The sequence below is a fragment of the Odocoileus virginianus genome, chromosome 11 (genome assembly GCF_023699985.2).
Source record: "Odocoileus virginianus isolate 20LAN1187 ecotype Illinois chromosome 11, Ovbor_1.2, whole genome shotgun sequence".
Classification (NCBI taxonomy): Eukaryota; Metazoa; Chordata; class Mammalia; order Artiodactyla; family Cervidae; genus Odocoileus; species Odocoileus virginianus.
In genome coordinates, this window is record NC_069684.1 from 47,223,274 (window position 1) to 47,244,352 (window position 21,079).

Consider the following 21,079-nt stretch of genomic DNA (forward strand, 5'->3'; position numbering starts at 1 on the left):
AGAATCTTTTTAACTCTAACACTCTATGGTTCTAAAATTATTTTTCTAGTCTTTCTTTTATTCTCAATTAAGAATTATTATTGAAGTGTAAGTTACATAGCATTGTATTAGTTTCAGGTATTAGTCAATTCAGTCATTCAGTTGTGTCTGACTGCAACCTCATGCACTGCAGCACTCCAGGCTTCCCTGTCCATCACCAACTCCTGGAGCTTGCTCAAGCTCATGTCCTTCAAGTCGGTGATGCCATCCAATCATCTCATCCTCTGTTGTTCCCTTCTCCTCCTGCCTTCGACCTTTCCCAGAATCAGGGTCTTTCCCAATGAGTCAGCTCTTCATATCAAGTGGCCAGAATGTTGGTGTTTTAGCTTCAGCATCAGTCCTTCCAGTGAATATTCAGGACTGATTTCCTTTAGGATTGACTGGTTGGATCTCCTTGGAGTCCAAGAGACTCTCAAGAGTCTTCTCCAACACCACAGTTCAAAAGCATCAATTCTTCAGTGCTCAGCTTTCTTTATGGTCCACCTCTCACATCCATACATGACTATTGGAAAAACCATAGCTTTGACTCAGATGGACCTTTTTCGGTAAAGTAATGTCTCTGCTTTTTAATATGCTGTCTAGGTTGGTCACAGCTTTTCTTCCAAGCAGCAAGCGCCTTTTAATTTCATGGCTGCAGTCATCTGCAGTGATTTTGGAGCCCAAGAAAATAGTCTGTCACTGTTTCCATTGTTTCCCCATGTATTTGTTATAAAGTGGCATTATCTTCGTTTTTTGAATGCTGGGTTTTAAGCCAGCTCTTTCACTCTCCTTTCTCACTTTCATTAGGAAGCTCTTTAGTTCCTCTTTGCTTTCTGCCTTAAGGTTACTGTCATCTGCATATCTGAGGTTATTGATATTTCTCCCTGCAGTCTTGATTCCAGCTTGTGCTTCATCCAGTCCAGCATTTTGCATGATGTGCTCTGCATATAAGTTAAATAAGCAAAGTGACAATACAACAGGTATACAACATAATGATTCAATATTTGTATATAATTCAAAATGATCACCATAATAAGTCTAGTTAATGTCCACCACTGTAAGTTGCAATATGTTTTTTTCTTGTGATAAGAACTTTTAATATCTTCTCTCTGGTTGTTGTTTAGTCACTAAGTCATGTCCGACTCTTCTGAGACTCCATGGACTGTAGCCCGCCAGGCTCCTCTGTTCCTAGGATTTCCCAGGCAACAATACTAGCATGGGTTGCCATTTCCTTCTCCAGGGGATCTTCCCAACTCAGGGATCAAACCTGGATCTCCTGCATTGCAGGTGGATTCTTTACTTCTGAGCCACCAAGGAAGCCTCAATCTACTCTCTTAGCAACTTTCAAATATGCAATGCAGTATTATTACTAGTTATAATCATCATGCTATACATTACATCCACAAAGCTTACTTATTTTAAAACTGGAAGTTTGTACCTATTTTTCAACCTTGTATCCTAGAATCAGTGAGTTTTCTAAATTGTGTTCTTATTACAAGAATTACCTTTAAAATGTCTTATGTCATACCTGAGTGCTACAGTCTTGAAATGAATGTATGTTTTCCTGAGCAGAATTTAGATTTAGAATATAGTATTTCAGATTCTACTTACTGAGTGATCAATGACTAGACCAGGATGGAAGTTTTTTCTTGTTCTAGATAAGAAGAAATGAATTGTTAAGCAAAAGAATAAAGTAAGAAAGTTTTCATGAAACACATTTAATTTATATAAGTGAACCTTTATTTTATAGCCACTTCAGAAATTGCAATTATATCTCATTAAGTGAGATTGAAGCAGATAAGTTAGGATTTTAACTTGAAACCTTCTGTTAACTCTAAATTCAAATTACATTATATACTTCTTTTGAAAGATTCTGAGTCTGTTCCCTGTTTACAGCTGGTCTTTGTCATGAAGTAGGCTGAATTAATGTGAATTTTATCTTATTCAGATAAACAGAACACTGATACCCAGAATCAAATGGATTCATGCAGCCCAAATTTCCTTAGATTTCATCCTCCTATGTGTATAAGGGTAGATGACTAAAGTTGTAACTCAGATTTCCTTGGCCTTAACCCATACCTACAATGTAAACCCTCCAGTTTATATAAACTGTCTTTCTATCTAGATCATTTTTGATGTACCTCAGGGAGCTCTTATGAATGCTCATCACGTAGTCCTGCTGGGGACAACTACTGCTTCACCTGAAATAGCCCTGTTTGGGCATGATCACTGTCCTCCTGCCTTTCACTGGGCACAGTCACCAAAGCTGTTGAGCCACCATGATGCCAGCCCTGGCTAACCAGGATGGCAAGGGGAAAAACACATCTCTCCCTGCATCAGAGGCATCCCCAAATGGTGCTGTTTGTGCTAAGGGTTCTATGTTGATGTTGTCTTTGCTATTGTTCAGTCACTAAGTTGTGTCTGACTCTTTGCAGCCTCATGAACTGCAGCACACCAGGCTTCCCTCTCCTTCACTATCTCCCAGAGTTTTCTCAGACTCATGGCCATTGAGTCAGTGATGCCATCCAACCATCTCATCCTTTGTCTGCCCTTTATCCTCCTTCCCTCAGTCTTTCCCAGCATCAGGTTCTTTTCCAGTGAGTCAGCTCTTTGCAGCAGGTGGTCAAAGTATTGGAGCTTCAGCTTCAACATCAGTCCTTTTAGTGAATATTCAGGGTTGATTTTCTTTAGGATTGACTGGTTTGATCTCCTTGCTGTCCAAGGGACTCTCAAAAGTCTTCCCCAGCAATACAGTTCAAAAGTATCATAAAATTAGGGCAGAAATAAATGCAAAAGAAACAAAGGAGACCATTGCCAAAATCAACAAAGCTAAAAGCTGTTTTTTTGAGAAGATGAATAAAATAGACAAGCCATTGGCCAGACTCATCAAGAAAAAAAGGGGAGAAGAATAAAATGAACAAAATTAGAAATGAAAATGGAGAAATCACAACAGACAACACAGAAATACAAAGGATCATAAGAGAGTACTATCAGCAACTATATGCCAATAAAATGAACAACTTGGAAGAAATGGGAAAATTCTTAGAAAAGTATAACTTTCCAAAAGTGAGCCAGGAAGAAATAGAGAATCTTAACAGACCCATCACAAGCACAGAAATGGAAACTGTAATCAGAAATCTTCCAACAAACAGAAGCCCAGGACCAGATGGCTTCACAGCTGAATTCTACCAAAAATTTAGAGAAGACTGAAACTCTTTCAGAAAATTGCAGAGGAAGGTAAACTTCCAAACTCATTCTATGAGGCCACCATCACCCTAATACCAAAACCAGACAAAGATGCCACACACACACAAAAGAAAACTACAGGCCAATATCACTGATGAACACAGATGCCAAAATCCTTAACAAAATTCTAGCAAACAGAATCCAACAACATATTAAAAAGATCATCCATCATGACCAAGTGGGCTTTATCCCAGGGATGCAAGGACTCTTCAATATTCACAAATAAATCAATGTGATACACCACATTAACAAATTGAAAGATAAAAACCATATGATTATCTCAATAGATGCAGAGAAAGCCTTTGACAAAATTCAACATCCATTTATGATAAAAACCCTCCATAAAGCAGGCATAGAAGGAACATATACCTCAACATAATAAAAACCATATATGATAAACCCACAGCAAACATTATCCTCAATGGTGAAAAATTGAAAGCATTTCCCCTAAAGTTAGGAACAAGACAAGGATGCCCACTCTCACCACTACTATTCAACATAGTTTTGGGAGTTTTAGCCACAGCAATCATAGAAGAAAAAGAAATAAAAGGAATCCAGATTGGAAAAGAAGAAGTAAAGCTCTCACTGTTTGCAGATGACATGATCCTCTACATAAAGGAGAGTATCTGCAACCCTAAAGACTCCACCAGAAAATTACTAGAGCTAATCAATGAATATAGTAAAGTTGCAGGATATAAAACTAACACACAGAAATCCCTTGCATTCCTATACACTAACAATGAGAAAACAGAAAGAGAAATTAAGGAAACAATTCCATTCACCATTGCAACAAAAAGAATAAAATACTTAGGAATAAATCTACCTAAAGAAACAAAAGACCTATATATATAAAACTATAAAACACTGATGGAAGAAATCAAAGATGACACAAATAGATGGAGAAATATACCATGTTCATGGATTGGAAGAATCAATATAGTGAAAATAAGTATACTACCCCAAAACCCATACAGATTCAATGCAATCCCTATCAAGCTACCAATGGTATTTTTTCAGAGTACTAGAACAAGTAATTTCACAATTTGTATGGAAATACAAAAAACCTCGAATAGCCAAAGCAATCTTGAGAAAGAAGAATGGAACTGGTGGAATCAACCTGCCTGACTTCAGGCTATACTACAAAGCAACAGTCAAGACTGTATGGTACTGGCACAAAGACAGAAACATAGATCAGTGGAACAAAATAGAAAGCCCAGAGATAAATCCACGAACCTATGGACACCTTATCTTTGACAAAGGAGGCAAGAATATACAATGGAGAAAAGACAATCTCTTTAACAAGTGGTGCTGGGAAAACTGGTCAATCACTTGTAAAACAATGAAACTAGAACACTTTCTAACACCATACACAAAAATAAACTCAAAATGGATTAAAGATCTAAATGTAAGACCAAAAACTATAAAACTCCTAGAGGAAAACATAGGCAAAACACTCTCTGACATAAATCATAGCAGGATCCTCTATGACCCCCCCCCCAGAGTAATGGAAATAAAAGCAAAAATAGATGGGACCTAATTAAACTTAAAAGCTTTTGCACAATGAAGGAAGCTATAAGCAAGGTGAAAAGACAGCCTTCAGAATGGAAGAAAATAATAGCAAATGAAGCAACTGACAAAGAATTAATCTCAAAAATATACAAGCAACTCCTGCAGCTCAATTCCAGAAAATAAGTGACCCAATAAAAAAATGGACCAAAGAACTAAACAGACATTTCTCCAAAGAAGACAGACAGATGGCTAACAAACACATGAAAAGATGCTCAACATCACTTATTATCAGAGAAATGCAAATCAAAACCACAATGAGGTACTATCTCACACCAGTCAGAATGGCTGCTATCAAAAAGTCAAAAAACAATAAATGCTGGAGAGAGTGTGGAAAAAAAGGAATCCTCTTACACTGTTGGTGGGAATGCAAACTAGTACAGCCGCTATGGAGAACAGTGTGGAGATTCCTTAAAAAAATGGAAATAGAACTGCCATACAACCCAGCAATCCTACTGCTGGGCATACACACTGAGGAAACCAGATCTGAAAGAGACACGTGCACCCCAATGTTCATCGCAGCACTGTTTACAATAGCCAGGACATGGAAGCAACCTAGATGTCCATTGGCAGATGAATGGATAAGAAAGCTGTGGTACATATACACAATGGAATATTACTCAGCTATTAAAAAGAATGCATTTGAATCAGTTCTAATGAGGTGGATGAAACTGGAGTCTATTATACAGAGCAAAGTAAGTCAGAAAGAAAAACACCAATACAGTATATTGACGCATATATATGGAATTTAGAAAGATGGTAGCGATAACCCTATATGCAAAACAGAAAAAGAGACACAGATATACAGAACAGACTTTTGGACTCTGTGGGAGAAGGCGAGGGTGGGATGTTTCGAGAGAACAGCATCAAAACATGTATATTATCTAGGGTGAAACAGATCACCAGCCCAGGTTGGATGCATGAGACAAGGGCTCAGGCCTGGTGCACTGGGAAGACCCAGAGGGATCGGGTGGAGAGGGAGGGGGGAGGGGGGATTGGGATGGGGAATACATGTAAATCCATGGCTGATTCATGTCAACGTATGACAAAAACCACTACAATATTGTAAAGTAATTAGCCTCCAACTAATAAAAATAAATGGAAAAAAAAAAAGATAGAAAGATGGTAACGATGACCCTTTATGTGAAACAGCAAAAGAGACACAAATGTAAAGAACAGAGTTTTGGACTCTGTGGGAAAAGGCGAGGGTGGGATGATTTGAGAGAATAGCATTGAAACATGTATACTATCATATGTGAAATAGATTGCCAGTCCAGGTTCGATGCATGAGACAGGGTGCTCAGGGCTGGTGCACTGGGATGACCCTGAGGGATGGGATGGGGAGGGAGGTGGGAGGGAGGGTCAGGATGGGGAACACATGTATACCCATGGTTGATTCATGTCAATGTATGGCAAAAACCACCACAATATTGTAAAGTAATTAGCCTCCAATTAAAATAAATTAAAAAAAAAACAAGGAAGTATCAATTCTTCAGTGCTCAGCCTTCTTTATGGTCCAACTCTCACACTGGTACTTGACTACTGGAAAAACTATAGCTTTGACTAGATGACCCTTTTTCGGCAAAGTGATGTCTCTGCTTTTTAATATGCTGTCTAGGTTTGTCATAGCTTTTCTTCCAAGGAGCAAGCAGCTTTTAATTTCATGGCTGCAGTGACCATAGACAGTGATTTTGGAGCCCAAGAAAATAAAATCTGATACCATTATATAGTATTTAATATAGAGTTCTATAGTATTTAATAAAGAGCTCTATGAGAGAACAGTTAGGCTAACTGTGACCACTCTTAAGCACCTCCACCAACAGATGGTCTCAGGTTAGGTGAACTCATACCAGGCAGCATAATGGCTGGGTCACGAAGGCTGGTCCTTCAGTTGGCAGTGGGTGGTTCTCCACAGGGTCCTCTTCTAAGCTCTTCTCTGATGAGCGGTCTCACCATCTTCCACACTGCTGCATGCCAATGCTGGCAGAGGCACCTCAAACACAGATGCCAGATGCAGGCAGCTATTCTAGCCAATGGTTTATTCTGAAAGCCAAAGTCACCCTCATTGGAAGACCTGAGAACCATGCTTCTCTATCAAGGTTTCCAGGATTACACACTCTCATTCTTAGCATCCCACAGCACAGACCTACTCACACTGTTTGCAGTACAAATGGAGTAATATCTGAAACTGAGTCAAAAGCCCTTTAATGTCATGAACTCCTTTTGGGTATGCCAGTAGGATAGCTTGGCCTGTACCAAGCTTTGGGCTGTTCTGTAGTACCAGAAACCAGAAAATTCATGCCCTGAAATGTTGGCATCCTTGAGGGGAACATTGCTGACAAATGGCCATTCCCGCAGAGTAGACAGCTTCCCATGCAAAAAGGCATGTGAAGTCTTCTCCCAAACATGTAAATGTCTGTGAAGCAACCCTGAACAGGGGACCACCCATCCTTTACAGGGAAGTAAACTCAAGCAAAGTGATTTTTCCCTTGTGAACATATGTGCTTCAGTGTCACAGTTCAGTAGTCTCACAAGTAAAGACAAGCAGAGGCATGAGAGTTGCCCTCACCTGGGGGCCTGGTGACTCAATCTACCGTCTGCATAATGAACACTCTTTCTAGTGAGAGATAAAGAACCACTCAGATGTTGAACATCTAGGCCAGGAGCACTGGGTTATAGGTCCTGGTGTCTTGGGACCCTTGTTCTCAATACTTGAACTGGCCTCAAGAGGACACTGGTGACTCTTCAGACAATAGTAGAAAAGGATATTCACAGACCAATAGAATGTGAATGGGAAGGAGGCAGGATCAGTGGGAGAGAGGGTATAGAGGAACCAGAAACTAGGCCAAGTTCATGACTTTAGCCTATCTCTGGTCCTTCTTTTCCTTTCTGTTCTTTCTTCCTGTTTTCTCTCCTCTTCCCTGGTAGTCAGTGGGTAGATGAGGGGCCTGGTGTTTGGGGTCTAAGGCTGGGAGATTATAATCTTGGAGCTGGATCCATCCTTGGCATCTCTTGCCCAGCATCTCAAGCTGTGTTTGGGGCTCTACAATACATTCTGGCAGTTTACAGGTAAAAAGGGTAGAAAATGGAAGAGTTTCTAGAATTCAATGTAGTTCCAGAGTCATATCATTAACAACATGAGGGATACCAGAATTTTCCTGGCATATAAACACTGGTTGTTATCTTGATCTGACAACTATAAGAATTCTGTGTGTATGGTTTCCATTCTTCAATGCCAATGATGTATTGCTTAAAAATAAACAAGCACTGTCTCCTTTTTCTAAAAAAGAGCATGCCTGTGTGTATGTCTGGGAGGTCACATGTGTGTATGTGTTTGTGATTTTTATGTCTGCTGCCCACAGGAATCTTTCTCTTGCACATTGTTCTGGAGATTAATTTTTGAGATTAACTAAATTCCTTTCCTTTCATTTTATTAGGAATATAAGTCACTTTTCTTTTTTCTGTGCCCTCATTGTGTTTGCATTGAAGGAGGCATATTTTTGAAAACAGATCCATGTCTGTAAGTGGACATTTATGGTTCTCTCCCACAAGAATCAGGCCTTGAAGAAGGGCTGGCCCATCCATGGTGCTGTATTTGAGTTGCTCAACTTGGTGATTCAGAGCTCACTACTCTTCAAAAGAACATGGTCAGTAGATGCCTTTCTTCCTATGTCCAGAGTTCTTCACCTCCTTTCTGGGGAAGAAATATATTTAACAGCTGTCATGAAAGGAACGTCTATTTTCTTATGAAATTATCTGGCCAACATTGTAGATGTATGACTCTGGCGGCCCTGTACCAACCTACCAGTTGGGACAGTTTCCCAACTCTCAGGGTCAGTGAACAACAATCTTGAGATTCCAGATTGTCCTTTCAGAAAGCAATTGAGTTCTGCTGGGTTCGGGGGGAACCTCAAGCAAATATATATCTGGATACCTGCCACGTAGGAGACTCTCAGCCAAGAAGAGAACTGTGCTATACCCATTGAAGTCTGGGTGTTCCCAGCCATCAGGGAGTTACAGTGATGGTGGGTAGCTCCCAGTCTTGAGGGTCTTTCTTTATCATGTGCTGTTTCAGATTTGCTCTTCTGTCATTGGCTTTAATGGATGGTATGATAATATGTTGCTTTTTAAAATTTTATTTATTTTTGGCTGTACTGGGTCTTCATTGCTGCTCTCAGGCTTTCTCTAGTTGTGGGGATTACTCTACAGAGTTGCAGTGCACAGGCTTTTCATTTCAGTGACTTTTCTTGTTGTGGAGCATAAGCTCTAGGCTCATGGACTTCAGTAGTTGCAGCATGCAACCTCAGTAGCTGTGGAGCACAGGCTTAGTTGCTCTGTGGCATGTGGAATCTTCCCAGACCAGGGACCGAACCTGTGTCCCCTGCATTGGCAGGTGGGTCCTTAACCACTGGACTACCAGCAAAGTCAGATAACGTGTGTTCACATGTGTGTCTCCCTCACTGGGTAGTGGGCTCTAGGGCCTCTGCTCTGCACATCCTCAGAGTCTGCAGGATGGCCTCCTGAGGGTCCACATTCACCAAATGCTCCTTGAGTGAGCCACTGTAGACATTCACAAGTTAACGAGTTGGAGGGTGAGCAGCCTCAGAGCCCCTCGAGAAGGACAGCCTCTGCTTCTGTATCACATAGGAAGTGAACGGGGCAGTCGCTGATGACTGTGTCCTGGTGCTTGAGCGATTTCTAAAACCAGCGCTTGCTCCTCTGCCTGTTTCCATGCTGCTGATTTTAAAAGCTCTCCCTTCAGGAAACATCTGAAAGAAAGACAGATGAACTGAAAGACAGACAACACAGACAACTGTCAAGTCAGAGAGAGATTGTTGAATAAGAAGGAAATGGCAGCCCACTCCTGTATTCTTGCCTGGAGAATCCCATCTACAGAAGAGCCTTATGGGCTATCGTCCATAGGGTCACAAAGAGTCGGACTTGACTGAAGTGACTGAGCACGTACACAAGGAAATTAAGACATACTTCTGTGTTCTTGTTGATAACTTTTTGGCACTCTGTCTAAAATGAAACCAACTTTTGTCAATACTTTAGAGCACGGGTCAATGGACTTTTTCTGTAAAAGACCAGCTAGCAAATATATGGACAACCCGTGCTGTTGTAGTGTGAAAGCAGCCAGAGACAATATGTTAACAAATTGGTGTGGCCATGTCTCAATAAAACTTTATTTACAAAAACACCAGGGGGTTGGGTTGGGCTGGCAGGCCTCAGTTTGTCAGCTCCTGTCCTAGAGTACTATGTGCTCTGTCATGTTCTTATAAAATTAATTAAAATTTCCTCATTATGCTATTTTTTGGTGTTCCCTTGCTATGGCTAATAAAAGGTCAGCTTATTTTAAAAAGCAAGACATTTTTCAAAAAATCATTTTAAAAAATGTGTGCAGTGGGGTGGGAGGGAAGTAGAATATGTGTGCATAGAACATGACTGTCTGAAAGAACGGCATGGTCCTTCCCAGACCCCAGTCAACCCTACTCTGTAACCCATCCTTTCCCGTCCCACCCAACCCATCCTTCTCACACGGGTCCCCAAGTCTAAGTTCTCATCCACCCTAGCCCTGGGACTCGGTGGCCAGCAGTTCTGCACCTGTGCTCTCCTATTCCTCTTGCCTCAGTGTCTATGCAGAGGTGCAGACTGAGTTTGAACTGATCACGGCCCTAGAAACTTTTCAGTCTTTTTATTTTCCTGCCAAAGACAGTGAGTTAAACCTACAGTTTGTCCCTTCTTTCACCTTTTCTCCCCAACTTAATTGTCTTTGTTCCAAGTTAAAGGATCATGATGAGGTAAAAAAAAAAAAATCAAAAACTTTATAGCCACCATCTTTCACGCCCATCAAGTATGTTTTAGAGTCTAGAGAGGCCCATGTGAAACAATCTTGCTGGCAGTTTTACTGGCTTTCCAAAGGAGAGCTAAAATGTTCGTTGCCAAGCAACACACAGGCCCTGGCTACCTCCAACAATGTGGACTTAAAAATATAAAATTGTCCTATGGTTGACTTATGAATGGGGGAATCATGGGGAAACACACAGGGCAAACAGTTTGATATATCAGTGCTATATCTATTTATTTTGTCTTTGGTATCTTTTCCTGGGGCCTTTACAGGGTCACGTGGATAAATAACTGGGGTGTGCCTTCAGCAGAGCAACTAATGAACAAGACTCATCAGTAGGACCTTCATAGTACAGTTGATCCTCAGAATCATTTGCAGATTCTATGTTGTGAATTATGTTCAAAATCCATAGTTTTACTGCAATTTGCAGACATGCTTAGTAACAAAAACTTTGAGCCACCCAACACACGTTTTCTCAGCTCAGACTGGACAAGCCAACAGCTCTGTCTTCTTGTTTCACCTCTCATCATGTAAACAAGAGTCTTTTTTGCAGTCTATTTAGTGACACTTTTGTATTTCTATGCTTTTTGTTGGTGATTTCACTGTGTAAAGTAGCCCCCAAGTATAGTGCTGCAGTTGTCTAGTGCAAGAAGGCTGTGATTTACAGAAAAAACACATGTATGAGAGAAGCTTCATTCAGGCATGGTATAGTGCTGTCGATGTAAGTTCAGTGTTAATGAATCAACAATATGTACATCCAGGAAGAGGAAATTCACTGATGTATATGCATCAAAGTTCTGGAAAGTACTCAAGTAACATCTAAGTGCATGATGATACTGTGGAAACAGGCTGTATTGGTGGATATTATTGGTGGATATTATGATATGCCCAGTTTTTTTTTTTTCTTTTAAAGCATAGTGGAAGATATTGTAAGGCTGAAAGCCAAAGAAATTTATGGTCATGTTACCCAGAGTCAAGGAAATGTTAAATCCTTCTCAGCTAGTGTTTTATTATATAGAAGGTACATATAATTCATTATTTATGAGAAATAGAAATTAGGATGCCTTTAAATAGATATGCACATAAAACAAGGTTATGTGTTGATCAATTGATGAAATATTGTGACCCAGGGGTCTCAGGAACATAAACCCACATATTTCCCCTAGGAGCATGGCTCAGCATTCACTAGCTCAGGGTTCCTGGAGACTTAATAAAAATAACTGTCATGACTAATAAGAATTAACCATATATGATCACAACTTAACTCTGATGGGATGTATCTCCCACTTCCCATATGGAAGACAAAGGCTTAGACTTGTCCATGTACAGTGTCCATACTGAGAATGTGTGCCAGGAATGAGACTTGACTTCCCCATCTGGTTGTCAGCTCTGGAGGTTTCCATGATGTTCCTGATAGATATTTTGAAGGAAGATAAATGTTCAGAGCCAGGAGCTAGGGCTGAAGGGCTCCTCCTCCATACGCACTTACTTTTCTGTCCAAGTCAGTTCAAGCTGCTATAACAGAATCCCATAGACTGAGGGACTTAAGTGAATTTCTCACAGTTCTAGAGGCTGGAAATCTGAGATCAAGGTGTTGGAAGATTTGTGCCTGGTGGGGACCTGCTTCCTGGCTCATAGGTAGCTATCTTCCCACTGTTTCCTCACATGGCAGAAGGGACAAGGAAGCTCTCTAGGGTCTTTTGTATAAGGGTAAAAATTTCACTCATGTGGGCTCCACCCTCATGACCTAATCACCTCCCAAAGGTTCAACCTCCAGATACTATCACATGGGACGTTAGGTTACAACACATGAATTTGGGGGAGATGTAAACATTCAGTCCATAGCATTCTCGTTCCGCCACTTTTATCACTGAGTGTTTTCCTTGAAGGGAAATTATGATGTATTTTTAGATTGCACTGGCACTGAGCCATAGTGAGCCCAGTATCTCCAAGCTGACACCTTAATTGGTCCCAGATGGAAAGGGGAAGCTATTGCTCTTACACAAGTCTCTTCTCCCTGAAGGTCTGATGCAGGTCACATGTGAAGTGGTTTTCTGTCTCTGAGGTCTAATCTCTGCTGACAGTGGCCTGCATGTCACAACGGGTCTCCTGAGCTGGATAGTCTCTCTCCAGAGAGCTGACTGGGGCGGGGGCAGGGTGGGGGTGGGAGAGGGAGGGGGCAATGGCTGACTGCCGAAAGTAGTGAAAGCGTTAGTTACTTAGTCACTAACTTTGTGACTGTGGACTGTAGCCTGCCAGGCTCCTCTGTCCATGGAATTCTCCAGGCAAGAAAACTGGAGTGGGTAACCAATCTCTTCTCCAGGGAATCTTCCTGACCCACGGATCAAAGCTGAGTCTCCTGCATTGCAGGCAGATTCTTTACCATCTGAGTCACGAGGGAGGCCCTGACAACCTGATTACAAACCTGAGGACAAACCCCTCTCTCTGGCAGAACAAACTCAACCCAGGGCATGGGAAGCAAAGAGGCTCCATCAGACTTCAGGATCAGGGAAGGCTCCAGAGACAAAATGACATTTGGCAGCAGTTAAGAGGCAAGAGTTGATGACGTAAGCAGAAGCCTCTTAAAAGCAAGGCAGGAAGAATGTCAAGACAAGTTCAGGAATGAAAAAAACATGAGTTGTTCCTTCAGATCACTTTTTAAAGAGCCTAGAAACACCATCTGTAAACTCCTGGGCCTCATTACTCAGGACACTGGCCCCACACAGCACCTGCAAAATCCCTAGAGGAGTCCCTTCTAGGAAGTTCTGTTTTCTCTTGCTGATTGAGTGCTTGGGTCTATGTCTGTGTGTCCCAGGTTTTAATCAGGAATATGAATACCTTTTCCTTTGTCACTACCATGTGCAAATATATGTTAAGAGACAATGGCAACAAAGTGGGTGCAACTCCTTGGCAAAATAAACCTTGCATGTATTATAAACACATAGCTCTTCAATACAAATTCATGGCTGGAAAAGTGCTTTTTTTATTGCAGGGATTGCCTGGTGTGTAAATTTGCAGAGAAAGGCCCGATGTGCAGACAGCATGCCCAATCATGGGTCACAGAGTTGTTCTCTCCCTATCCCTGCCTCTCATTTCTATTCCCAGGTCTCATTTTGGGCAGTGTCCTATGCATAGACACACAGGAATACCCCATCACAGCCAGGACAGTGGTGCCAAGGGAGGTGTTCTGCATGCTTTCCGTCCTTGGGGTTAGAAGCACTTGCTCAGCTGCCAACTACAAATAGCTTCATGTAGAAGATGATGTTAATTAGTACGCATTAAAAAAAAAAAAAGGGAAAAAAAACCTCACTGCCCACAGCAAGCCATGTAGGGGCCCGAAGTCCTACCCTGACAGCCAGAGTGAAGCATGGCCCACTAATGCAGCCTTAATTCACTTTGTTGGCAGAGAAAGCAAGCTCACCATGCTGCTGCGGGAGTCCCTGGGGAACGTGAACTGCCGCACCACCATGATCGCTCACATCTCGGCCGCCGCCGGGAACTACGCTGAAACCCTGTCCACCATCCAGATCGCCTCGCGAGTCTTGAGGATGAAGAAAAAGAAAACGAAGGTAAGGGGTTTGCCGGGGGCGCGGAGGATGAAGCAGCTTTCAGAGCCCTGCCCTGGAACTGAGTCAGAAAGAGTGGAATCAGTATTTCTAATCCCCCAGCACCAGGGGCCTGGTGAGCTTGGCTGCCGAAGGCCTGTCTCAGCATCCACCTCGGGGCAGGACTACCTCCTGGCCGATATATTAGTCCTGTCCCCTCCCCGCTGCTGGTGATTGCCTCAGTCATCCAGCCTGGACTCCTAACGGGGAGTGCTTGGTTCACTTTAGAGAGTTTAAATGATTGCGACTTTGAGGTGAAAATTTTTAAAAGCAATGGGAAGTATCCAAAGTTTGTGTCTTGCCTACCTTGGTCCTTCAACTGTTTGATCCCAAAGGGGACTGTTAGTTCACTCCTTGCTCAGGTGACCCTACTTCCCCTGCATTTCCAGAAGGCACTTTTTCAGGCCAAGGGGTGTTGTCCTATTAGTTCAGTGATTGATTCTGGCTGATGAAACCACTGGGCTCATTTTCTCAGGCAGAGGCAAAGACAGGACAGTGGCGGTATGAGAAGAATGTCTGAGAAAATCATCATGATTGTGGTCAGTCTGGTCTGTGGCCAGCTGGTGATTTGTGGGGGCTTTTCCCCCTCCTTTATATATATAAAAAACAGAAATAAATAAATAAATAAATAAATATGTATTTATTTATATATATGTATGCCCAATATATAAATATATATATTAATTATATATATATAAATGTATGTATAAATATATATATAGACACACATATATTTGGTCAAAAGCACATCTTTCCAACCAGTGTCCCATGGCACAAACTGTCATACATGGCTTGGGTGTGCAAACTGGTGACCCGCTGAAGTCCTTAGGAGTCACATGGGACCTGGGCCAGTCACCCCCTTTCATGAGCAGCCTCTGCTTCCCCAGTATGCCTCACAGGAATATGAGGGCATGATGTGCAGAGCTGGGGCACCCGGCCTGGCACATCTGGGTAATGGCCCGGGGTCTGGATGACCTGTGTGGAGCCAATGGCCTCCGCCATTTGCCTGGCCAGTTGTCCCACGACGCCACACTAACTGTTTCCTTCTCACTCACAGTACACATCGAGCTCCTCCGGGGGAGAGAGCTCCTGCGAGGAAGGCAGAATGCGCAGGCCCACCCAGCTGAGACCCTTCCATGCCAGGGCTGCCGTCGAGTCGGACTTCCCCATCCCTCACCTGTCCAGCGACCCCGACTACTCCTCCAGCAGCGAGCAGTCCTGCGACACGGTCATCTACATCGGGCCAAACGGCACGGCCCTCTCTGACAAGGAGCTGACGGACAATGAGGGGCCCCCAGACTTTGTCCCTATCGTGCCAGCCCTGCAGAAGGCCAGGGGTGACAGCCGGTCCACAGAGGCCGGAGAGGCCGGCGCCAGCAAATCAGAAAGGGACTGCTTGAAGTGCAACACATTTGCCGAGCTGCAGGAGAGGTTGGATTGCATCGATGGCAGCGAGGAGCCCAGCAAGTTCCCCTTCGAAGAGCTGCCTGCCCAGTTTGAGGCAGAGCAGGCAAGCAAGAGTGTCCCATTGAGCCAGGCAGCCGGGACAAGCCCTCTCTGTGAGTCTGATAAGGAAGACGATGGCTCAGATGGCCAGCTGACAGACAGAGAAGGTGCGGAGCCCCTGGCCTCCAAGGTGCAGAGGAATCACTCCCCAGTCCCTGCCGCATTGCTCACCAACAGCCCCACCCCTGCCTCACCCCGGAGCATCCCCGGCAGCAGCAGCCAGCACAGTTCTTCCCAGCTCGCGCAGAGCCCCAGCCTCCGGAGCAGCCGGGAAAGCCTAAACTCCTGTGGCTTTGTGGAAGGCAAGCCCAGGCCCATGGGCTCCCCCAGGCTGGGCATCGCCAGCCTGTCCAAGACCTCAGAGTACAAACCAGCCAGCTCTCCTTCCCAGAGATGCAAAGTCTACACCCAGAAGGGGGTCCTGCCTTCTCCGGCCCCGCTGCCCACCATGAGCAAGGATTCGGGCATGGTGTCTAGTGAGTCCCTGCTGCAGCCCGAGGTACGCACCCCCCCAGTCGGAATGAGCCCCCAGGTTTTGAAGAAATCCATGTCTACTGGGAGTGAAGGGTTCCCAGAAACCCCTGTGGATGACGATCATCAGGCAGCAACTTCCCCAGATTCTAAGAAGGAGGTTCTGAGCACCACAATGGTGACGGTGCAGCAGCCTCTGGAGCTGAATGGTGAAGACGAGCTGGTGTTCACGCTGGTGGAGGAGCTGACCATCAGCGGAGTGCTGGACAGTGGCCGCCCCACCAGCATCATCAGCTTCAACAGTGACTGCTCGGTGCAGGCCTTGGCCTCAGGCTCCCGGCCCGTCAGCATCATCGGCAGCATCAGCGAGGACCTGGAGTGCTACTCAAACGTGGCTCCTGTGTCCGAGGTCAGCATCACGCAGTTCCTGCCCCTCCCAAAGCTAAACCTGGACGAGAAGTCCCGGGAAGCGGGCAGCAGACGTTCCTCCATCAGCTCCTGGCTGAGTGAGATGAGCACAGGCAGTGACGGTGAGCAACCGTGCCACAGTTTCATAGCACAGGCGTGTTTTGGGCACGGGGAAGCAATGGCAGATCCTCCGGCCTCGGAGTTCGTCAGCAACATCCAGAACACCGCCGTGGTGTGCCGGGAGAAGCCCAAGGCAGGCCCCGACAACCTGCTCATCTTGTCTGAAGTGGGGGAAGACTCCTTCAACAAGGCAGCCCCCATCAAAGGCTGCAAGATATCTACCCTGGGCAAGGCCATGGTCACCATCTCTAACACGGCCAGTCTGAGCAACTGCGAAGGGTTCATCCCCATGAAGACGAACATCACAGTATACCCCTGCATTGCCATGAGCCCCCGTGGTGTCCAGGAGCCCGAGGTGTCCCTGGCCACCGTCAGCTCAGTCCCCAAAGCAGCCCAGTCCCAGGAGAGCGCCATGAGCCCCCGCAGTGGCCAGGAGCCTGAGGTGTCCCTGGCCACCGTGAGCTCAGTCCCCAAAGCAGCCCAGTCCCAGGGGAGCAAGGAAAGTGGTGCAAAGAAAGAGATGAAATTTGAGGATCCCTGGCTGAAACGAGAAGACGAGGTAAAAAAAGAGAATGCTTATCCCAATGAAGAAGGGAGTAGGTTTGAGACAGCCTGCAGGCCCCCCAAAGCCTGAGGCCAGAGCAGAACAGGACAAGAAGGTCAGCCCCAGCGACAGACTGAGCAACAGTAGCGGTGAGGTGTCTGCCTTCCCAGGGGCTGACAACTTCAGGAGAGTTGTGGATGGCTGTGAGATGGCCCTGCCCAATGTGGCTGCCCAGAGCCCCGTGCATCTCAACAAAAGCCTGAAGTCCAGCAGCCTTCCCAGGGCTTTTCAGAAAGCCAGCAGGCAGGAGGAGCTAGACAGCCTCTTCTACCACTGTGCCTCAGAGACCAATGGCATTGGCTTGGCTTCCAGCACCCAGCCCTCCAAGGCCACCCTGGAGAGGAAGGTGGCGTCCCCCAAGCACTGTGTCCTGGCTCGGCCCAAAGGGACTCCCCCGTTGCCCCCGGTCCGGAAGTCCAGCCTGGACCAGAAGAACCGGGCCAGCCCCCAGCACAGCGCCTGCAGCAGCAGCTCCAGCAGCCCCTTGAACCAACCTGCGCCCTTCTTGGCCAGCTTCCCCGACGAACCCAGTGGCAAGATGAAGGATGCCAGCAGCAGCAGCAAGCTCTTCAGTGCCAAGCTGGAGCAGCTGGCCAGTCGGACCAACTCTCTGGGCAGGACCACAGTCAGCCACTACGAATGCCTCTCACTGGAGAGGGCCGAGAGCCTGTCCTCCATGAGCTCCCGGCTGCACGCGGGCAAGGACAGCACCATGCCCCGCACAGGGAGGAGCCCGGGCCGCAGCGCCGGGGCCTCGCCCACCAACCCGGGCCCCACGCAGTCGGCCGGGGCCTCGCCCAAGGCCAGCCAGTCCAAGATCTCCGCCGTGAGCAAGCTGCTCCTGGCCAGCCCCAAGGCCCGCAGCCTGTCCACCTCCACCACCAAGACCCTGAGCTTCTCCACCAAGTCCCTGCCGCAGGCGGTGGGCCAGAGCTCCGGGCCGCCCCCCGGCGGGAAGCACATGTCCTGGTCCACCCAGTCGCTGAGCCGGAGCCGAGGCTCGGGCCTGGCGTCCAAGCTGCCCCTGCGGGCGGTGAACGGGCGCATCTCGGAGCTGCTGCAGGGCGGCGCGGGCGCGCGGGGGCCTCCCGGGCGCGCGGGGCCCGAGGCGGAGGAGCGCGCCGGCCCCACCGACGAGCGCCAGCCGCCCGCCGCCCCGCTGCCCTCGCCCTACAGCAAGATCACCCCGCCGCGCCGGCCCCACCGCTGCAGCAGCGGCCACGGCAGCGACAACAGCAGCGTGCTAAGCGGGGAGCTGCCGCCCGCCATGGGCAAGACGGCGCTCTTCTACCACAGCGGCGGCAGCAGCGGCTACGAGAGCATGATGCGCGACAGCGAGGCCACCGGCAGCGCGTCGTCCACCCAGGACTCCATGAGCGAGAACAGCAGCTCCGTGGGTGGGCGCTGCCGCAGCCTCAAAGCCCCAAAGAAGCGTGCCAACTCAGGTAGGCGTGGGCACCTGGCGGGCGCTGGGTGGGCCCTGGGATGCAGGGATGGGAGCCCAGGCACCCCTGATCCCGCCACCTGTCACCTGCTGGGGACGGAGCCCATCATGGTCAAAACCGACCTTCCCTCGTGGCATCACTCACGCTTCAGGCTGTGATGCTCCTCAGTCTCAGCCCAGGGAGAAGGCAGGTCCCCAGAGCACCGCTCCTCACTCACCAGCCGTGGGGGGCGGGAGACGGGATGGGGGGGGGGGGGGTGCAATGCCTCTTCCTGCGTGGGATCCCCCCATTCTGGGCCCAGACACCTGGTTTCTCTGCTCAAGGATCAAGAATACTGCAGCTTAGAACCACTCGAGGGATCAGGTCACTGTAGCTATCCTTATGACCCAGTGACCCCCAGACCCTAGCAGCCATTCTCTGGGGTGGGGTGAAGCCCACTTTGTCTCATGGAAGCTGCAGTGGGGGCAGCCCCTCCTCTGTCCCACTGCCTACTCCACACACACTGGTGGAACAGCCAGGCTCCCACCACCGGCCTGAAATATCCAACATTCACACACACACACACACACACACACAGAGCACACCACCCCCTCACTATGGAGCCAAAATGCATGCTTTTGGAGGAAGTCTTTGCTATGTCCAGGAATCTCCTATCAAAAGACAAATAAGTCCTCTGGAGGAACTGCTGTGTATAAAGCCCACTGATTTGTTCATTGGAGTTTGGGGGAACATGTGATAGTAAGTTATGGTGGGCAAGAAGACTTAGGTCAGAGCTGATGGCCCAGGTGGCCACAGGGTAGGTGAGGTGAAAGGTCAGTAAAAAAGAGAAAGGGACAGAGAGCAGACAGAAGCAACCAAGGACAACTGTAGCTACTTGAGAATTTGCTGACTCATCTTTGCTCTTAAATGGTCTTCAGAGAACTTGCTCCTACTCATCTTTAGTGCGGGACTCGTTTGTAACAAAGCTGTCTCCTGCAGAGCCTCACATACAGTTCTGCACCTTGGTTGAAGTGTGAGTGGCCTGTTGTCCAGCCCTCTTAGCCTGTCCTTAGCTACACTGTGGTCCTTCTGTGGAACCTGGAGCTCTCAGAAACCATTGCCCAGTGGAATATTGATGCCACCAGCACATTTGGAATTAAAAGATGAGATGAGACCCAGAAGGAAGGTCTCCTTTTTCCTGCAGCTGCTCCAACCAGCAATTGCTTCTCAGGTTTTTTCTCTCAACCCCAGGGTTGCTTTTTTTCTATTCTCACACCGCAGACAGGCACAAACTTGGGACTATTTCAGTTTAGATATAAGGACTGTGATCAGTGCACAAGATAAATCATTTGTCTGCCTCAAAAAACAAAAACAAAAACAAAACTTCATGGGACCACAGAGTCGTGTTGTAATTCTAGACCTTATGAAGTATTAATAGATTGCCCCATCCACCCATCCCATCACAGATCATGAAATGCCATGAGGATGTTAGCCTCCCAGCATGTTCGGGAGTCATCATGGCTGTCAGAATCTCAACATTTTTATTTCCCAGGTGTTGTGTGCATCAGGCCTTTATTCACTTTGATGGTGCTCCACATCAGGCCCTTGGCCCTGAATCTCACCACCAGACCTGGGAGTAGAACCCCATGTAATACAAGTGGAGAACGGAAATCCATTCGGTATGACATGACAACTGCTGGGTCCAATTTTCAGAGCCAAGACCATTAAAATGTATTGATAGTGGTTACTAAAAATAACAAGAAAGGTTAAGCCAGAGCCTTTGCCAAAAAAAAAAAAAAGTCTGGCCTTCCCAATACTTGTTTGATAAACCTTATATATTACAATCTACCCAGTCTTGGTCTTCAAAATCCAGAATATTGTGAGACATTTGCTATGTGCTCACGTACATTTGAGTGTTATAGAGTGCTTTCACATACTCTAATTTAGCATTTTGAATCTACCTATCCAGTTTATTCTTTCAATAGCTTTACTCTTTTATATTTTTTTTTACTTGAATTGCTTGGTTTGGCTGTTGCACTGGAGAAGAGGGGAAGAAAAACTAAGGTAACTCCTTGGAAAGTGGACCACAGGCCCTGCACATGTCCTTGCTTGGTGCTGCCTCTGTTTGTAAATGTGTTCTCTGAAGGTCCCTCGTTAGGTTTGGCTGTTGGCTGTTGGCTGGGTGCCAGAGATGGGATTTCATAGAGAGTGCTGAGGGCATCGAACCTCTGTAAGCAGCTGCCGTAGATCCTGGGCTCCCTAA

General features: G+C 46.3%; 1 protein-coding gene across 1 annotated transcript in view; it reads left to right on the plus strand.

Annotated features, from left to right (window-relative positions):
• KIF26B (kinesin family member 26B) overlaps positions 1–21,079 on the plus strand; it is a 505,242-nt gene that overhangs the window by 463,153 nt on the left and 21,010 nt on the right. Inside the window, 3 exon segments of the mRNA XM_020915263.2 lie at positions 14,085–14,247; positions 15,341–17,401; positions 17,403–18,837. Coding sequence (XP_020770922.2) covers positions 14,085–14,247; positions 15,341–17,401; positions 17,403–18,837 — 3,659 coding nt within the window.